The following is an 18,850-nucleotide window of genomic DNA, read 5'->3' as shown; positions in this document are numbered from 1 at the left end:
TTTAAAAATCTCTTTTTTAAATTATACGATACAATGGAGTTATGAGCAATTAAAGTCAAAATAATTCTTTTATTTAATAATAATAACTACGCGATAACTCAGTAATCAAAAGTCGTAGGAATATTAAAAAAAAACGATTTTGTAGGGAAAGTATCAAGCTTTCACGATAGGTAATCGAAAATTTTCTCAAATTCGTTTTGGACACGTTACAAATCCACAAAGTGAGAAGAAAATTTTTCGTCTTTTTCAGCTCGTAGTTTTTGGTATGTAAAAATTATCAAACTCATATAAACTTAAAAAATGTGATAAGCTTTTAAAAGTAGAGATTTCAAGCTTTAAAACCCTTTTTTTAAATTTGAATTTCATTCATTATTGACGAAGATATTGTATATATAACTTTGAGCTAAAAAATACGCGATAACTTTTTACTCAACCTAATATTTAAATTTTTTTAGTATTTTGGATTTAAATACAATTTTTTGAATATTTTGGATTGTGTATTTAAATACAATTTTTTGATTTTGTATTTTGTATTTAAGTATAATTTTGCCCACAGCAATAACTGATATTATTTTTATTATAGATTCAACTGAATTAAAAAATTGTATTTATTCCTATTATAATTTTGAATTAAACAGTATTCACGATGCACAGAAAATGCTAATATTATTTATAAATTATTATAAAAGACATAAAAATACGCATACAATTTCTATAAATAAATAAAAATGCATTCAGGATTGAAAAAGCATAGACATTTGCTTCATGTAATTCCTATGAATCGATAAAAATACATTCAGGATTGAAAAGCATTTATTTTAACATTCGTGATTTCGTATTTCCGAAAATCTGAATCCATTCTCATTTACAGGGATGTACGCTCCTAGATATTTATATTTTTGTTTTTTCTGCATATTTGTGTCTTTTAGAAATTTACATTTATTTTCTCTAAATCTTTATTCTTTATACGAGTAGATATTTCATAATGTGGTAGTTAATTTTATCCATAATAATACGATTTAAAAGTATAACTTTTAACTAAAGAGTTACATTCTATAAATATTTATATCCTAATTGTTTTTATCATATTGTAGCTTGCAACTCAATCATTAGATTGTTTGGGCCATGGAAAGAGATCGATATCATTAAATTTGAAATCTGAAGAGGGCATTAATATTTTCAAAAAATTAAGTGACCGAAGCGACGTTATCATTGATACATACAGGAGAGGTACGTATACAGGGTGTTTCATTTTAATTGACATTAGAATATTTTGAGGAGACGTGGAATTAAAAAAAAGTTTCAGATAAAAGTTATGTTACTTCGAGGGGGACATAAAATGATACCATGCACGTAAAAAAAGGACTTAATAATATTAGTTGCTGATTTAAATTTTGCTATTATTATATTATGATACTGTATCAGGCTGCTCTTCGTCCTGATGAAGTAGACTGCAAGATTCACGAAACGTTGACATTTCAAGAATAGATCTGGATACGGAGGAAACCCGCGAAACGCATAACTTTTAAATGTAATAAGTTTTTTGTATTTAATATTTTTCCTAATATTTTTCCCAGCAAACATAACTTGGGACTGTTATATAATTTTTTTGTTATTATTCAGATGTTTCTGTTTTATAACAACAAGACAGCTTTATGGTGTAAATGAGATATTCTGATATAAATATGATAATTTTGTTACATGTCGTTGTTATATATTTAGCTTATAACATAATTATGTAAATTAAATGTAATTAAATTACATCCATGTACCATTCTATGAATGAAATATTACAAATACAAAATACATTTACACACATCATACAAATACACAGCACAAAGCCATAATGGAAAAAGATGTAAATTATACATGTTTTTATTATATTTACAGGAATGTATACTATAACTCTATAACAGATATATCACTAAAATTATGAAATTATACTTTTCTATAAAATTACATCACGATGTATCTTAATTTCATAAATTATACATCACTTTTTCATAGTGATTATATTTGTTTAAAGAATTGAGAGAAGTGAGAATTTGTTATATAAACAAATCAAGGAACAATAAATGTGATAAATTAAAGGAAACAATCGATCAATAAGTATTATTACAAATTATTTCTGATTATTTGTCAATAAAGAAATAATCAAAATAATCCAGTATAATTTATCAAATAAAGTCTATACAAAACATAGGTTAAGTTCTATGTATTTAGTTTGTTTCTATAATATTATGCTATCAGTTAAATATTTTTATGCAGTTAGATAATAATATTCGATTGTCATGTCGATTTTTATAAATACAAAAATATAAAAGATAAGTATTTAAAATAATAACGGTGTAAAGACTCTTTATGTATAAACAAAATAAACAAAGTGAACGGCGAAAAAGAGTCGACGCATAATACATTTAATTAAAGATAATAGTCATAGATACATAAAATAAGAAGAAGTAGAACGGCGTATATTAATATATAAAACAATTATAAGTTTCGGATTGAGCCCTCCTCAGATGTAAAATAACATGAATACATATAATAAAAAAAATAATAAAAGACTACATAAAAAAATAAATAATAAATAAATAAAGTACAGTGTCGCAACATTTTTAACGCGCGGAAATCAGCAATTATGATGGATCTCGACGTGTAGCCTAATGTTGTATATACGATAGGGCAGTCAAAACGATGTTAAGATACATAGTTAAGTGCTAACTGAAAAACCGGAAAAGGAAGGGAACTTATAAGAAAAAAGTAAACTTAAAAACTAGACACGCCGCAGTTAAGAAGTAAAGTGCTCACTCACCAACACACTCGAACAAGCAAATGAGAACCACTCTAATGTATAACAGGTGTGAAAACGCATGGCGATGATAGGATTGTAATCGTCGGACATGTCAACGTCGCACGTGACACCAACCGCTCGCTAAAACGAAACGTGACGCACTGAAAGAGGAGACGGATCGACAGGATCGAGAATCAGACTTTGTTTATGATCGGCAAATATGCCTTATTAAGACCTTCGGTGTCCGTCTGTAAATTAAGACTGTTCTTTTGTTTCTTAATATGTAGCATCTCCGAAATCAAACGCTTTATATACGAAGGCTCTTCGTCAAAAAGCAATGTTGTTTATAAAATTTTGTGCAATGATTGTGACACTTCTTATGTTGGACAGACGGGCAGGCAATTAAAAACTAGAATTGCCAAACATCGCAATCATATTAGACATAAATCTTCTGCCCGCTCTGTCATCACCGAGTCACTCTGTCATCATAGGTTGCGTCACAATCATGATTTCCAATGGGACAATGTTCTAATCTTAGACGAAGAGCCTTCGTATAGAAAGCGTTTGATTTCGGAGATGCTACATATTAAGAAACAAAAGAACTTAATTTACAGACGGACACCGAAGGTCTTAATAAGGCATATTTGCTGATCATAAACAAAGTCTGACTCTCGATCCTGTCGACCCGTCTCCTCTCTCAGTGCGTCACGTTTCGTATTAGAGAGCGGTCGGTGTCATGTGCGACGTTGACATGTCCGACTTCGACGATTACAATCCTATCATCGCCATGCGTTTTCACACACCTGTTATACATTAGAGTGTTTCTCATTTGCTTGTTCGGGTGTGTTGGTGACTGAGCACTTTATTTCTTAACTGCGGCGTGTCTAGTTTTTAAGTTTACTTTTTTCTTATAAGTTCCCTTCCTTTTCCGGTTTTTCAGTTAGCACTTGACTATGTATCTTAACATCGTTTTGACTGCCCTATCGTATATACAACATTAGGCTACACGTCGAGATCCATCATAATTGCTGATTTCCGCGCGTTAAAAATGTTGCGACACTGTACTTTATTTATTTATTATTTATTTTTTTATGTAGTCTTTTATTACTTTTTTTATTATATTCATGTTATTTTACATCTGAGAAGGGCTCAATCCAGCAGCCGAAACTTGTATTATTTATTGATAATGTTTACATATAATGTATTACATGAACTTCCGCTCTCTAATCTAAATCTAACTAATTACTAACTAATTACTAAACAGTTACTGAGCATTCTCTGATACATTTCTTTCTCTTCTCTTTCTCTGTACCTTATTCATCCATGCATATCCTGTCCCGTCATCATTCAAAACTTCTTCCACTCTCCCTTTCATTCTTTCCATACCCTCACATTCTTTCATTATATGTTCCAGACTCTCATTTCCCTTCCTACATATTCTACATATGAAATGCGCTTCCCTCATCCAATATCTATTACACCCTTCCTCATTTCCGCATCTCCACCTAGCTATCAATTTCACTTTCTTTCCCTCATTCTTTTTAGCATTCTTTATATACCTTGGTATCCCTTCCACCCTTATTCTTTCATACCTTTTACATGATTTCGACTTTTCTATCCGTATCCCTCTTTCCTGACTATCTACTTCTCTATCTTTTCCCATCATCCATTCCCACTTTCTCTCTCCTAACTCCTCCAGTGCTTCCTCACTTACCCCGCATCTCCACATATATTTTTGTCTCTCTACGCTTTCTTTAGTCCATTCACTCTCCTCATTCTCTCGTTCTTTTCTTTCTCTCCAGCATTCTCTGCCTACCTCACTCATTACTCCCTCCCCTAGTTTCTCTTCAAACTTTCCTGCTCTTATACTTGCCTCTATTCTCATCTTCCCTCTTTTTAGCTCCTCCCTGCATATATACCCTGGAGTCCACCTGTCTAGCCCCAGAACCCATCTAATATACCTTTCCTGTAATCCCTCAATTTCTTCCCATTCCCTATATCCCCATATCTCCACTCCGTACATTACCACACTCTTCACTAGGCTGTCAAACAGCTTCATTCTCCATTTTATATCCCCACTAAATCTTCTCTCTCCCAGACTCCATACCCACCCCATGACCATCTTTGCTTTCCTAACTCTGTCTCTAACCTGCTTTTCTTCTCCATTATTCCTACTCATAATATACCCTAGGTATTTTATTTCTTTCACCTCCTCTATTCTTTCTTCTCCCCACCACCAGAATCTTTCTTTCTCCCTTCCTCCTCCTTTCTTAAATCCTATTATCTTCGATTTTCCTATATTCAGTTCTAATTGTTTCCCTTTTAGGTACTTTCTTAACGCTCTGACCAAATTTCTCATATCCGCTTCTTCTTCCGCTACTAATGCTACATCATCCGCATACTCTAAGCACCAAATCCTATCCCTCCCTATCTTCACCCCTTTCGTGTATTTTCTCATTTCATCTTCTAAATCTGCTATGTATACATTGAATAAAGTTGGGCTAAGTGGGCATCCCTGCCTTACCCCTTTTCCTACCCAGAATATTTCACTCTCATAATTCCCCACTCTTATCTTACAATTAGTTTCCTCGTAAATCTGTTTAACCCTCCCTATCAAATCCTCCCTTATCCCTCTTTTCTGCATCATTGACCACAGTATCTCCCTATTCACGTTGTCAAACGCCGCCTTCAGATCTACGAAAAATACCCACAGTCTTCTACCTTTTTCTTTTATTCTCTGTCCTATTATGTGCTTCATTATCTTAATATTTTCTACCGTCCCCCTCCCTCTCCTAAACCCCGCCTGCGTCCTACTCCACCCGTTTCTCTCATCCAGATCCTTCACTATTTTCTTATTCAATATGTTGGCATAGACTTTGTACCCTGTGCTAGTTAGCATCACCCCTCTATAATTCCCTACTATATCCTTGTTCCCTTTCTTCCATATCGGTACAATCACTCCCGTTCTCCATGTCTTTGGGAAGCCTTTTCCTTTCCAAACCCCATTAATAATCTCTGCCAACTTACATCTTATCTTCTGCCCTCCTAGTAACCATGCCTCATTTTTGATTCCATCTATCCCCGCCGCCTTCCTCTTCTTTAACCTCTTTATCTCTCTCTCTATATCGCCCTCTTCTAATCCTTCTTCATTCCCCCATGTCTCTTTATTTTCCTTAACACTATCTATATCCCCTATTCTCTCCTCCCTCCCCCCTAGTACTTCCCTAAAGTGCTTTACCCACTCTTCTATACTAATTTTTTCACTTACTCCTTCTCTCTTACTTCTATACTTATTTATATATTTCCATGCCTGACATTCTGTATTTATCTTCTCCAATTCTTTTTCCTCTCTCTCTTTTAATCCCAACTTTTTCCTGTTACATAGATCTCTATATTCCTTTCTTTTTCTATAAAATTCTCTTCTCTTTCTTTCTATCTCTTCCCCTTTCGCTTTCCTAAAATTCTTTTTCGCTTTTTGTGCTACCCGTTTACTCTCTCTGCACTCTCTGTCCCACCACGGTTTCCACCCTACATTCTTGCCCTTTTTCATTACTTTATATTGTGTCGCTTTTCTCACTACCTCTTCCAATTCCTCCCACCCCTCCTCTACCCCTTTACTATTCCATTCTACCCTCTCCACTCTTTTCCTATATTCGTTTTCCCCCTCTTCTGACCAGTCCTGATATTTTATTTCCACCTCTTCTACCTTTGTTCCCCCCTCTGTCTCTCTTTCTTTCCCTATTCTCACCATTACCGGTTGATGATCTGATTCTATTCTTATACCTACTTCAAATCTGTCCACTTTCTCCCACGCTGCCCAATTCACTACCCCCAAGTCTATCACTGAATTTGCCACTCTTTGACCCTTCCCTTCGAATGTCCACTCTCCTTCTTCATCTCCTTCCTTATTTCCGTTCAATATTATCCACCCTCTATCCTCTATCAATTCTAGAAGCTGCTTACCTTCCTTGTTCACTACCTTATCCTTAGACTTTCTTTCCTCCTCCATCCCTACCTCACTTACTCTACCCCCACCCCCCCTCTCTCCTATTCTAGCATTGAAATCTCCCCCTATGAGTAGATTTTCCTCCTCCTCCCCTTTCACCCCTTCATCCAGGTCTAATAATACCTGGCCCCCGTTTACTCTATTATATACCGTCACAATTCTCCAAATCTCATTCCCATGTACTACTTCCCTTTCTTGGATTCCTTCCTTCTCTATTCTATCTGTAGCCCTTTCTTTGACTTCTACCTTTACTCCCGTTATAATCCCCCCCATCGCTCTACCTTTTCTACTTTCTCTCCTGGCTGCTTGGTGTTTCCACCTCCAGCCCCCAGGCAGTCTATTACTAAATTTCTTCCATCTTTTCTCTTCTAACCACGTTTCTGTCAAATTTACAATATCAAATTCCTGTATAAATTCCCAAAAATCCTCGTCTTTATTCTCTATTCCTGCTACATTCCAAAATATAACTTTCATACCCCCCTTATTTCCTTTACTATTGCAATTAATATTCTTATTTTTTTTTCCTTTATTATCCTTTAATTCTACGTCATCCCTCTGTTTTTTCCCCTTATCTACCATACTTCCATCTCCATTGTCCGAGATCTCCCCGTCTTTCTTATCTATACCTCTCCTCCTTTCCCTTTTACCCTCCCTCTTTCCTATTCTTCCCCTCTTTCTGCCTTCTTTCCCATCTCTTTCCCTCTCCCTCTCATCCAAACGACATTCATTCACATCTATTTTCACGCCTTCACTCTCTTCCTCTCCATTTATTCTTCCCCTCTTCCCTGCACTCTCATCCCTTCCTTTCATACTCTCCCACACTTCTCTACGCTCATTCCCCCTTTTTCTTTCACTCTTACTGCTATCGCTCTTATCTATTACTCTATCTCTACATATCTCTTCTTTCTTCTCTGCCTTACTATCCTCTACCGTCTCTTTCTCCAGCCGTCGATCTCCCGCTCGTTCTCCATCTTCACCTTCATTTTTCTCTTCAGCTTGTTCTCCGTTTATTCTACCCTCGCCGCTCTTGCAAAATCCCTTTCGGTTTCCATTCTGTCCCTCTCATAGTTCCATACATACTTTATTTCTCCTATATATGCTTTTGCGTATCCGACTTTTACGATCCTTCCTTTTTTCTTCTCTTGATATGCCCATTCTCTTACCCTTTTCTGTATCTCCCTCTCTTTTCTTGTCATATCTTCATCCACATATATTTTCTTCCCTCTTAACTTATACTTATTTTTCATAATCTTCATCTTTTCTTCAAAGTTTTCTAATTCCACTAAAATAATTTTCTCTTCTTTTCCAATAACCTTTACCTCTTTCACTCTTATTTTTTCTCCACATATTCCATTACATAGATCTTCTACTACCTGCCTCGCTGTTCCTTCCTCAACTTGCTCTCCTTTTATCACAATATTCTTCTTCCTTTCTCTTCTTTCTCTTTCCTCTTCTCTCTTTTTTAGCTCCGTCACCTCTCTTCGTAATTCCACATTTTCTTTTTTCAGTTCTTCTATCACTTTCGCATTTTCTTCTCTCATTTTTACCAGCTCTTTCTTCAGCTCCGTCATTACCTTCTTTTCTAAGTCTCTATTACTATCCTCTATTTTCTTAATAATTTCCTTCTTAGACCTTTCTTGATTCTCCCCCATGTTTTCCAGAATTTTTTCAATCTTTTCCATTTCTACTATTTGCGCCTTTTCTGTATCTATTATTATTTCAGCCTTCTTCCTCCGTTTCCCCTCCTTCTCTTCACTCTCACTATCGGTGTCTTGCTGCTCTCTTCCCCCCTTCCACAGCCACGATGAAATACTCGATATACTCTCTCTACTGTTACTTCTCTCCCTTCCCAGCTTTTCCGCGTTGGATGGTCTCCCTCTCTTCCCCGCTCTCGTTTCTTCTACTTGTCCCCGCTTGCTATTCGATGCAACCGCCTCTGAGCCGGTGTCTTCCTTCTCTATCTCTAACCTCTCTCTCATATCCCCTTCTCCGCGCTGCACCGCGGTCGTGCTCCCCTGCGCTTTCGCCACTCTACTGCCGCTTACGCCTACTCTCTCTCCTTTTCTCTCTCTCTCTCTCTCTCTCTCTCTCTCTCTCTCTCTCTAACGTATTTGTCACGCCGTCATCGATGGCAGCACCTGTCCCCGTCCACTTGTCGAAGCTTGGCTATCACCACACGTGGCGACCGTTCTCAATTTCAGGTTATGTTAATTCTATCACTTTACCTGAAGAAATCTCCCGGGCACTCTCGATTTTCCCGTTGAAAGATACCGGAACTTGTGGCACTTTTTAACTTGCCTAGATCCTGAAACAGCTTAACGCCCGCGGGCACGAAAATGCAGAATACAATCCAAATTATTTGGCAGTAACAGTTTAGCGAACCTTTCAGCTACTCACCGGAAACGGAAGTCCAGCCGAAACTTGTAATTGTTTTATATATTAATATACGCCGTTCTATTGTACTTCTTCTTATTTTATGTATCTATGACTATTATCTTGAATTAAATAAGTATTTAATATGGATATAGATTATTATCATTTCCTGACTAACAATAAGTGATTAAATACCAGCTATTATATATTATTTCGTTTTCATGTAATGTCCTCACATATTAATAATATTACAATAAATTGTCAGCAAAAGTATGAAATTAATATAGGAATGATATAAACAATAAGAAGTATAAGTAATGTTGGCAATGATTTGATCAAGATTAGCTTAGCGTAAATAAATGACATTAGGCTACCGTTTTAGGGATCGTGGGTTCAAATGGGCAGCGATGTACTGCGTTTTTCAATAATTAATTATAGTTAATAAGACAGGATATATAAGTATGCGAAACAGTAAATAATAAATTTAACTAGAAAAATAAAAGTAAATAACAACAAAAAAATTACTTTTTTGTTAAGATGAAACCGTAATCTTTTTATAGCATAAAAAAATAGTTTTTATTTAAAAAAATTTATTGTTACGTATTAAAAATATATTTCTTTCATTTAAAAAAAAGTTGCAAAACTATATAAACTATTATTTTTATTCTAATAACAAGAAATAACTTCTTCAAAACAAAGAAATCGGGTTAATGTTTATAAGTAATAAATAAATAAATAACAATTTCACCCATTTGTAATGTCACAATGACAAATTTATATTGCATAAATGTTACGTATGCATTTTATCTCATTACATAACTGTTATATATCAAACTTGACGCCGTTTCGTATTTAAATCATATTACTATTATGTAACTACTATAGATAAAATGGGAGGACAAATTTGAGAACATTCTCCGTAAATTTACGTAACTTTTGACATAACTATTACGAGCAAAAAAATTAAAATTATGTTACGAGTTACATGTTTGAGATATATTTGTGTTCTGGATTATTATAATACATAACATAAAATGATAATATGATTTGTTATAATTTAGTAATAGCAATGGGGGTTCTGTGCCACGAATACAGCAACTTGGCTGCCACCAGACATCGCTGGCGTCGCGAGAGGAACTTGATGGGGGAGGGGGAAAAAGGGATAACGCGGGGAAGATCCCAGGCGGTATGTTTATGTAAATAGCGATATCATTAATACGCATCGCCACCGCCACCGCCGGCGTCGCCGCGAGCCTCCCCAAAATGCGTTGCGGGCCGCCGCCATCTCGCACTCACCCCAAAATGTGACGATTAATGTCAAAATATTTTTACTTACCTCCTCCTTCTCCTCCTCCTTCTCTACCACTTTCTCTTTCTCCTTTTCTTCATCGAAGACGTCCTTATTGAAGATAACACTCTCATCACCGAGAATGTTCTCTTCGACGAGAAGGACATCCTTATCGATGTCCTGATATCCTCTTCTTCTTTCTCTTTAAACTTTAGCCATTTGACTGGAGACTCATCAGAATTCTTCTACAATCTAAAATTCGGAATTCTAAATACAATCACATAATACTTAAACATAACTCATTATTCCGCCACTATTGGCAGAATACTTTTACAGGTTGAAGTCACTCACATCGAATACAGTGCTTTGCGCAACATAACTCGTCGATAAAGATGATGCTGAAAAGTATTTTTCGCTGCAGCGAGACTGTCCGGGATTTATCTATGGCAGTCAGCGTACATAAAAAAACAAAGTAAATCAACAAATACCGCCGCGAGAAGTTCATAGGCAGTTGTCTTTGTTGTGCATAGAGCATCCAGCTATAAAATATTACCGTTACACGCATTGAAATATTGAGCAGCACCGCCGCCGCCATCGCCCCATGCGCTCTATCTCATATAAATACTTATCATTTTTTTCTCGATATGTTATGGCGTCCATTGCGATTCATATGCATCCTATACTTACGATTTTTCCTCTCCTTGCTTCTTATGTGACTCCTTTTATTCTCATACGTAAAATATATACGCATATATATACTTTTATTTCTATTGTACTTATTCGATTATATTCTAATAATGCTTTTAAAGCGAACGCAGCGATATTATCAGATGCGATGATACCATCCATCGCGATGATGCGCTGCCGACACATGTAATATGATACTACGAAGAATGTAGGAAAGAAAAGAATGAATAGATATCGCGAAAACGGAAAATATGAATAATTTCAAACTCTGGGACATACAGTCTAAATATTCGTTTATTTTTTATATACTATACATTATCATCCATAATATAATAATTCATATTCAATATTTGAATTTTTATCATAAATCTTACACTAGGTGTTTGCCGCATCGTATTTGTTATTTGACGCGTCTCGCGATGACGCCATAATTTAATACAACAAAAATGTGACGTTTGCAATTTCGCAAGCGTCGACGGCTTTATTAGATAGCGTAATCAAAGATTTTTGAGACATGCCGCGACAAGTCACAACATGTCACGGCATGTTTCGCGGTGACGTCATCAATACGATTTGATATAAATGCGACGTTGCTAAATAGTGTACATGTCACATGATCAGATTTTTCACATGGTACGACATGTCACACATGTTCGAGCAATAACATCGTTTATCAATGTAATGTGATACAAATGTCACGTGACCAAGTAAATGGTATAAAATAAAAAGATTTAGACACACCGCGTCATTAATCAACGCAAACGATAACATGGAGTGCGATTTGATAAAGCAACTAACTCAGCTAAATACCAGAGAAGAGTACGTCGCATGAAAACAATGATGCGACGAGCTCATAGAATCTCTGGAAGAGCAGAGTCATGCCAAACGCCCGCGATTATCGTTCGGCAAGAGACAATCAGTGATCACATGTATCGCGAGGCTCGAGAGTTTGAAGGAGTCGGTGCGTGGACGATCATGTGGGTATTGTATATGGACTTAGTGCGAGATCGAAACAGCGTTCGAGAGTCGTATATTGACATGCGCGGTGAAACTTTAATCACATCGAACCGCGACAGTTTTTGAAAAACGCTGGCAATGTAGTGCTCGAGCCAGTGCGAGACACTGTAGAAAGACACGGCAATGTAAAAGTGAACACTACGTTCAACGGTGAGTTCGCGACAAAGGATAAACGTGCTAATAAGAGCATAATTATAAAGAACAGTGAGATATACCGATATACCGATATGCGCGAATGACACGAGTGATACGTGGTCGAGCCTATCTTGGTATCGCTCGAAAAGTTCCAGTAACGCGACAGCGGGTGGGCATTGTCGCAAATTCTCAATTTAGTAGTGAATGTGAATAAGCACAATCCAATGCGCGTAAGATGTTACTTCAAAGTGCCGCGAGAAATTATACTTAAGAAAGCGGTGATCAATGTGCGTTCGATGGACAATGCATGCTTCGCGTGGTCGATGGTAGCCGCTCTATACCCAGCTAAAAGTCATGTGGATAGAAAATCGTTGTATCCGTATTACACAACAATGTTAAATCTCATGGATATCGAATTTCCGATAACGTTCAAAGACATTTCGAAATTCAAAAATCTCAATAACATATCGATCAACTTGTACAGCATCGAAGATATGCAGATTTTTTCTCTATAGCTCACAGGCGACAAGCATGTCAATCTCCTGTACCTACAAGATTCACGCAACGACAGCATTAGACACTTTGCGTGGATAAAAAATCTATTCCGTTTTGTAAGATCACAAATAACAGGGAACGAAAACAGAAAATATTTTTGCAATCGGTAAGTATAATAAGAAAATTTGAAATACGAAGCGCCTTACCGGTTCGAGTGTTAAGATGTTAAACTACAATACTATATAATATATACTCTATACTATACTATAATATATATTTAAATTGAATTAATTTTCAAAAATAAATTACCAGTCAATAAGATTATCGGATTCACACAATCAATCTGAAACAAATAATCCCCCCAAAAATTTTTCCAAATCTTAAAAAACTGTAATAATCTTATTGCGAAAAATATTACTTCAGCCGAGAATCAAACCCGGATTCCTTGCATACCGTGTGAGCATCCTAAGTCTTTAGACTACCGAGACCTTAGCAACATTCTTCGCAATAATCGATATGTAGAGAGTTACGCATGTATAAACAATATAAACACGCTTGCCTGTAGGAAGTCCGTTCAAAAAGTATCGCGAATTTTGAATTTCCGCGGGTTACGTATATTCGATTTTCGGATTTTTTGTGGCGTTATGTTGGTACTCATGTCTCTCACTTATGCCGACAAGTTCGGCCATTTTGAATGTTCAGTTAATTTTTGACAGCTGCTTTGCTTGCACGTGTTTTGGCTCGTCTTCGATTTTTGCCTATTCCAAAAAATGGATCAAAGAATCTGTATCAAATTTTGTGTGAAAAACAAAATTAAGTGCGCGGACGCATTCCGAATGTTGACTGTGGCATATGGTGAAGCTACCTTGGACCGAAGCAACGTTTATCGGTGGTACAAAATGTTCTCAGAGGGCCGAGAAGATGTGAACGACGAAGAGCGTGCCGGACGCCCGAGCACGTCAACAACAGACGAAAACATTGATGAAGTGAAGAAAATAGTATTGGCCAATCGGAACGGTCAATAAGGAATATTACCTGCAAGTTATGCGCAATTTGCGCGAAGCAATCCGCCAGAAACGCCCGGATTTGTGGAAGAACAAAAATTGGCTTTTGCACCATGATAACGCCCCTGCTCACACATCGTTGCTTGTGCGCGAATTTTTGACCAAAAACAACACCCTAATGATGCCGCAGCCACCGTATTCCCCAGATTTGGCCCCCTGTGACTTTTTCTTGTCCCCGAAACTGAAGAGGCCCATGAAAGGACGACGCTACGCTACGATTGAGGAAATAAAGACGGCATCGAAGGAGGAGCTGAACAAGATCACAAAAAATAATTTTTTGAAGTGCTTCGAGGATTGGAAAAAACGTTGGCACGAGTGTATAATATCTGATGGGGATTACTTTGAAGGGGACAAAATAGATATTCATGAATAAATAAATAATTTTTGAAAAAACACAAGGGTTATGTTACCGTCCTGGTGCTGTTCGATTTTTCAAAAGCTTTTGACTCCCTGAGCCATACTGTAATACTAACCTGTTTACGAGATATACGAGGGTGGATCAAATATAAACCGGAATTTTACAAATACTTTTCTTAGCCAACCACGAGCGCTCTCACAGTGTAGGTTCTTGTAGTGTAGTGTATCAGGAGTGGGGAAAACGCTTGGTGAGCTGTTTGACTCAGTCAATTCGCCAGTACAGCTATGAGTGAGCAACAGGTTCCAGCGTCCGTTGCACAACGGGTTATAATAAAGTTTTTAACTAAGGAAGGCGTTAAACCGTGCGAAATTTTGACTCGATTGAAGGTTCAGTATGGGGATGATACTCTGTCTAAAACTCAAGTGTTTGATTGGGCCAAAAAGTTTAAGAGTGGACGAGAAAGTGTGGAAAATGTGAGTCATAATCGACTTCCAGCGATTTGACAACGATCAAGATGTTGAGGAATTCGTGCGCAATTGGTTGGTGACTCAACTTCAAAGTTTCTACGAGCAAGGAATTAACAAGCTTCCAAACCGCTGGGAAAAATGTGTAGAGCGTGAAGGAGACTATGTAGAAAAATAATCAACAGTATTTTTGTATTGTTTTATAAATAAATAAATATTAAAAAAGAATTCCGGTTAATATTTGATTCACCCTCGTAATTTGGAAATGAGAAATGCTTCACCAAATTTGCACCAAATGCGTAATTATGACTGCGTATCTCGATCGATACTATTCTGAGAAGAGGAGTACGCACACCGCCTGTTATATAAGGCGCACAAATATCGCAATATACAAACATTTTATCAGGGATAGCACGCCACAAACTATAGGGTTCGACACTCCAATAACCGACTGTACGTGTTTGCCCCGTCGTCTTATTAAATCCATGAGTAAGAAAAATTTTCTCTTCTGTCTCATTGGAATTAGGTTTACTTATTGAGAGCATGGAATACAATTCATTTTTATTGGAAATTGCTACTGAGAAACCTAGTATTCGTAGAAGATTATCGGAAAAGTTTATATGATGTAGCATTTTGCATTTTTCGTTGCAGTTAATACTTATGTAGACTTTGCCGTCAGACGCTCTTTGCTGTTCGAAATAAAAATGCGATTCGGCATTTTTACACGCGATATTAATCGCCTCAATAAGCTCGTGGATGTCATTGTAAATTCCATTTGGAAATGAAGCTTCTTTTGCCGTAAACGGGCCATTCGTCTCCTCACCGGATTTAACGTCGACGAATCTGATCACATTTTCGTTATGACGTACGTGTAAAAAGGTGCAAAGAAATTGAATCTCACTTATCGCAACCTCCCATTCTCCATGCAACACTATAGGGTGAGGTAATTCCGTGATGAAGGACGACGTTGTATTATTATATTATAGGAAAATGCATGCACTACTGTTACTCGGGGGTACCAGAAGAAATTGTTCTCCCTCCATCGCGAAGAGAAATTAAACTCGATGCCGGAATCCAGGTATCAAACTTACTGGGATAACCGCGCCAGCTAGCACTTGCTTATTAGCTCCTCGCTCTCTACTCTTTATCACGCGATCAACGATAAATTGTTCTTCCTCTAGGTTCTTCTCAACTCGTGCTAATTCTTGCTCATAAAAAATACCGTCTATGACTTCGTCTGCTAAATCTCGTAGCTCGTACACGTGAGAATTTCGCCAATCGAGAATGCGATAAATTTGAAATATTTCCTCGCTCCATTCAGCCTCGTAATCTTTCTCGAAGGCTGCTTTCGCCCTACTGATACGAACGAGATCTCCAACGCGATATTTAATCTTTTGTGTTCGTTTCTTTAATATGTCGTTTTTCCAACGACGTGATATATTTTCACGTGCGATACGGGCGTTTTCTCTCATTACTACCGCAGGTTGCATTCTCGTGGACAAATGACGCGTGATTGTAAGCACGTACAACTTCCTATAGAACATCGACGTAGCGGCGCGTATTTTTATGCGTGAAATAGCGCCAAATTCGCTCCTTCAGTGTTCTGTTGAAGCGCTCGACAACGGCGGCTTTAATGTCCGGATTGCGTGTTACTCAAAAACGAATATCGTTTTCTTTAAGAAATTTTTGCATTGGATGCGCGACAAATTCTTTACCTTTGTCTGTTTGTAAGTATACAGGTACTCGTCCTTCGTTTTTTGCTAGTACGCATTGAAAAGCTTTTATCACGCTATTGCTCGTTTTGTCACGTAGCGTATTCTACCCAGATATATTTGCTTAATACATCGATAATTACTAACAGATAGAAATAACCGTCGTTGTAACTTTTTAGATTTCGGAGTTCGATCAAATCTGCCTCCCACACATCGTCAATGTTTGTCACATTGTAATGCAATCGCTAAAATTTTCTGTGCAATGGCCTGTGCAACGTGTATGCGCCTTGCGATTCGAGCCAACGTATGACTTCTCCCCGTGAGAAATTCGGTTTAACGGCGCGAGTTAAATTATCCACCGCCGAATAACCCATAATTCGACGGATCGTAGTATAGTTTTTCAAACGTCATCGTTATCTCAATTTTTTCCAACCGAGCAACCGGCTTTTGTAAAGATACGGGGGTATCAGTTTTTCGTGTGCGAGAAAGAATCATCGAGCTTTCCTCGTCTATTTCTTGTTCGTAATTTTTACGTTTTTCTCCTTCCTCGGGCTCTCGATACAATCGACGTGGAACTCGCTCTTTTGATGTAACAGGCGTGGAACTCGCGCGCGGTCGAAGTTTTACGATGTTTACAACATTAGCGTACGCGGACAATAAACTTTTATTTCTCACCAGTGCAGAAGGTATGTTCGACACACGGAGTAATCGTGCAAACTGATTTCTACCCACTGCTTTCACGGTTTTTCTCTCGCACATTGCTTCGTTTATTAAGCGATATTCGAATTTTTCACAACGTTACCATCTATAGTCACGATTCCGTACTCGTCCCAACTAAATTTATTGGGCACAGCTTTTCGAAGCCAATGTTTTATCAGTAAGTGTGCATGCTTACGATTTCGGTACGCTTTCCAGTATTTCCTCGATGCTTTTCATTATATGATTATGCTCGGTCGAAATTTCGAAATTTTTCGCTGTAATATCTGTGTTACTATTGGAATGTGATGGCGGTGGTATATCGGATGTTCGCGTGAGATTGTGAAAAACGTTATCGTTCGTCGTCTCGTTATCATCGCAGGCATCTCGTGTAGCGTGTCTTCTGCATTTTCGTTTTCGTTACGTACGTCTTTCTGTCTTCGCGTTTCTCGGATAAACCGTAGGTATCTCCATAATGCCTCTCTGTACATTTTCCACCTCTCGCTTTCGTCACGAGGCCATCTGGAATTGAGAATACGACTCATCTCCGCATCAAGTCGTGTTAGATAAGTTCCCGGGGTTTGCGTTGTATTATTAGCGCTCAAAGTGTTATCCGAATTTTGTGGTGCTGCTATTTCTTTTGACTCTCCGTCAACGAACGATGTCGGATTCTGCCGCATTCTCTCCAGATTTTCCGTCGAAATTAAAACCATTTTTTTAGCCCTCTCCATAACGTTTTATCTCTACTATTTCGTTCCTTCGATAATTAGCGATAATAAGGTCGATAATATAGGTCCGACATAGGGTCGAATATAGGGTAAAAATCCGCCTCGTTGCACCAACAGCTTTCTTCTATCCTTCCAATTATCGCGTTTGCAACGATGCGGCGCAGAGCTTTTTTGTATTTGGTTAACAGGTTTTTTCACTCCGTTCGAGCGAGAAGTTACCTTTGAGTGTATTAAAAACACATTCACAGATGCAGCGAATTAATTTTTCGTCAGAAACTACGTAAGAAGGTTGTGCGTTGATTTTTGTTCATATGATAGAGCGCCGCGAGGAAATAGGCGTTTCTCTTATCAATCGAATATGTGGCGTTTTTGTCGCTCTGTGCGATTTCGCGTCACCCATCTTCATCGCGAGAAAAATCTACGACTGATACACGCGATTAGACGTACTCAACTTTTATACGTATCCGCTGGAAAACGATCTACGCGGCACGTAAGCGTAATGAAACGTATCCTCGGGAAAAATACACGTTCGAAATCGATACTCGTCCGGAGTTGATTGTTTCAGATCGAGCAACAAATACCCGTACGAGGCCTCAATGTGGCGTCGTAGTATGTCTCTTCTAGAAATTTCAGATCGTCAGGATAGACTTGACGCGCTAAATGACGAATTTGAGCGCGATCACATGGATTTTTGAAAACGACGAAGTAATTCGCGTTAAGCGATATATCGCGCTGTCCACGCCCCTGGTGGAATACGAGGTCTGGCTATTAAATAATGAGACTGCGCGCGCAGAAGGCGTCCTAGAGGAATAGGGTGGGAAACGAATGCAGCGTTGGATAGCTGGAAGTGTCTACTATTCCAGTACGAAAACACGTTTTTGTCGCAGTAGTAGTATTTTTTCTATAGAGGTTAGAAACGAACTTGTTTTTTTCTCGTGCCGATAACAATATGTGACGAAAAACACGAGCAACGGATCAATGTGAAATTTCTCGTTAAATTAAAAAAAACTCCGACTGAGTGCTATAAGTTGTTGAA

At 37.6% G+C, this 18,850-nt stretch overlaps 1 protein-coding gene across 4 annotated transcripts in view; it reads left to right on the top strand.

Annotated features, from left to right (window-relative positions):
• Window positions 1-18,850, top strand: part of LOC108757166 (alpha-methylacyl-CoA racemase) — a 229,404-nt gene that overhangs the window by 180,504 nt on the left and 30,050 nt on the right. For all 4 annotated transcript variants that reach the window (XM_018501571.1, XM_018501567.1, XM_018501572.1 and 1 more), the window contains one exon: window positions 1,095-1,230. In XM_018501571.1, coding sequence (XP_018357073.1) covers window positions 1,095-1,230 — 136 coding nt within the window. The remainder of the gene's footprint in view (window positions 1-1,094; window positions 1,231-18,850) is intronic.

Source organism: Trachymyrmex septentrionalis, unplaced genomic scaffold (genome assembly GCF_001594115.1).
Source record: "Trachymyrmex septentrionalis isolate Tsep2-gDNA-1 unplaced genomic scaffold, Tsep1.0 scaffold133, whole genome shotgun sequence".
Classification (NCBI taxonomy): Eukaryota; Metazoa; Arthropoda; class Insecta; order Hymenoptera; family Formicidae; genus Trachymyrmex; species Trachymyrmex septentrionalis.
The sequence above is the reverse complement of the archived record's forward strand: the minus strand, read 5'-3'. Positions and strand labels throughout refer to the sequence as shown.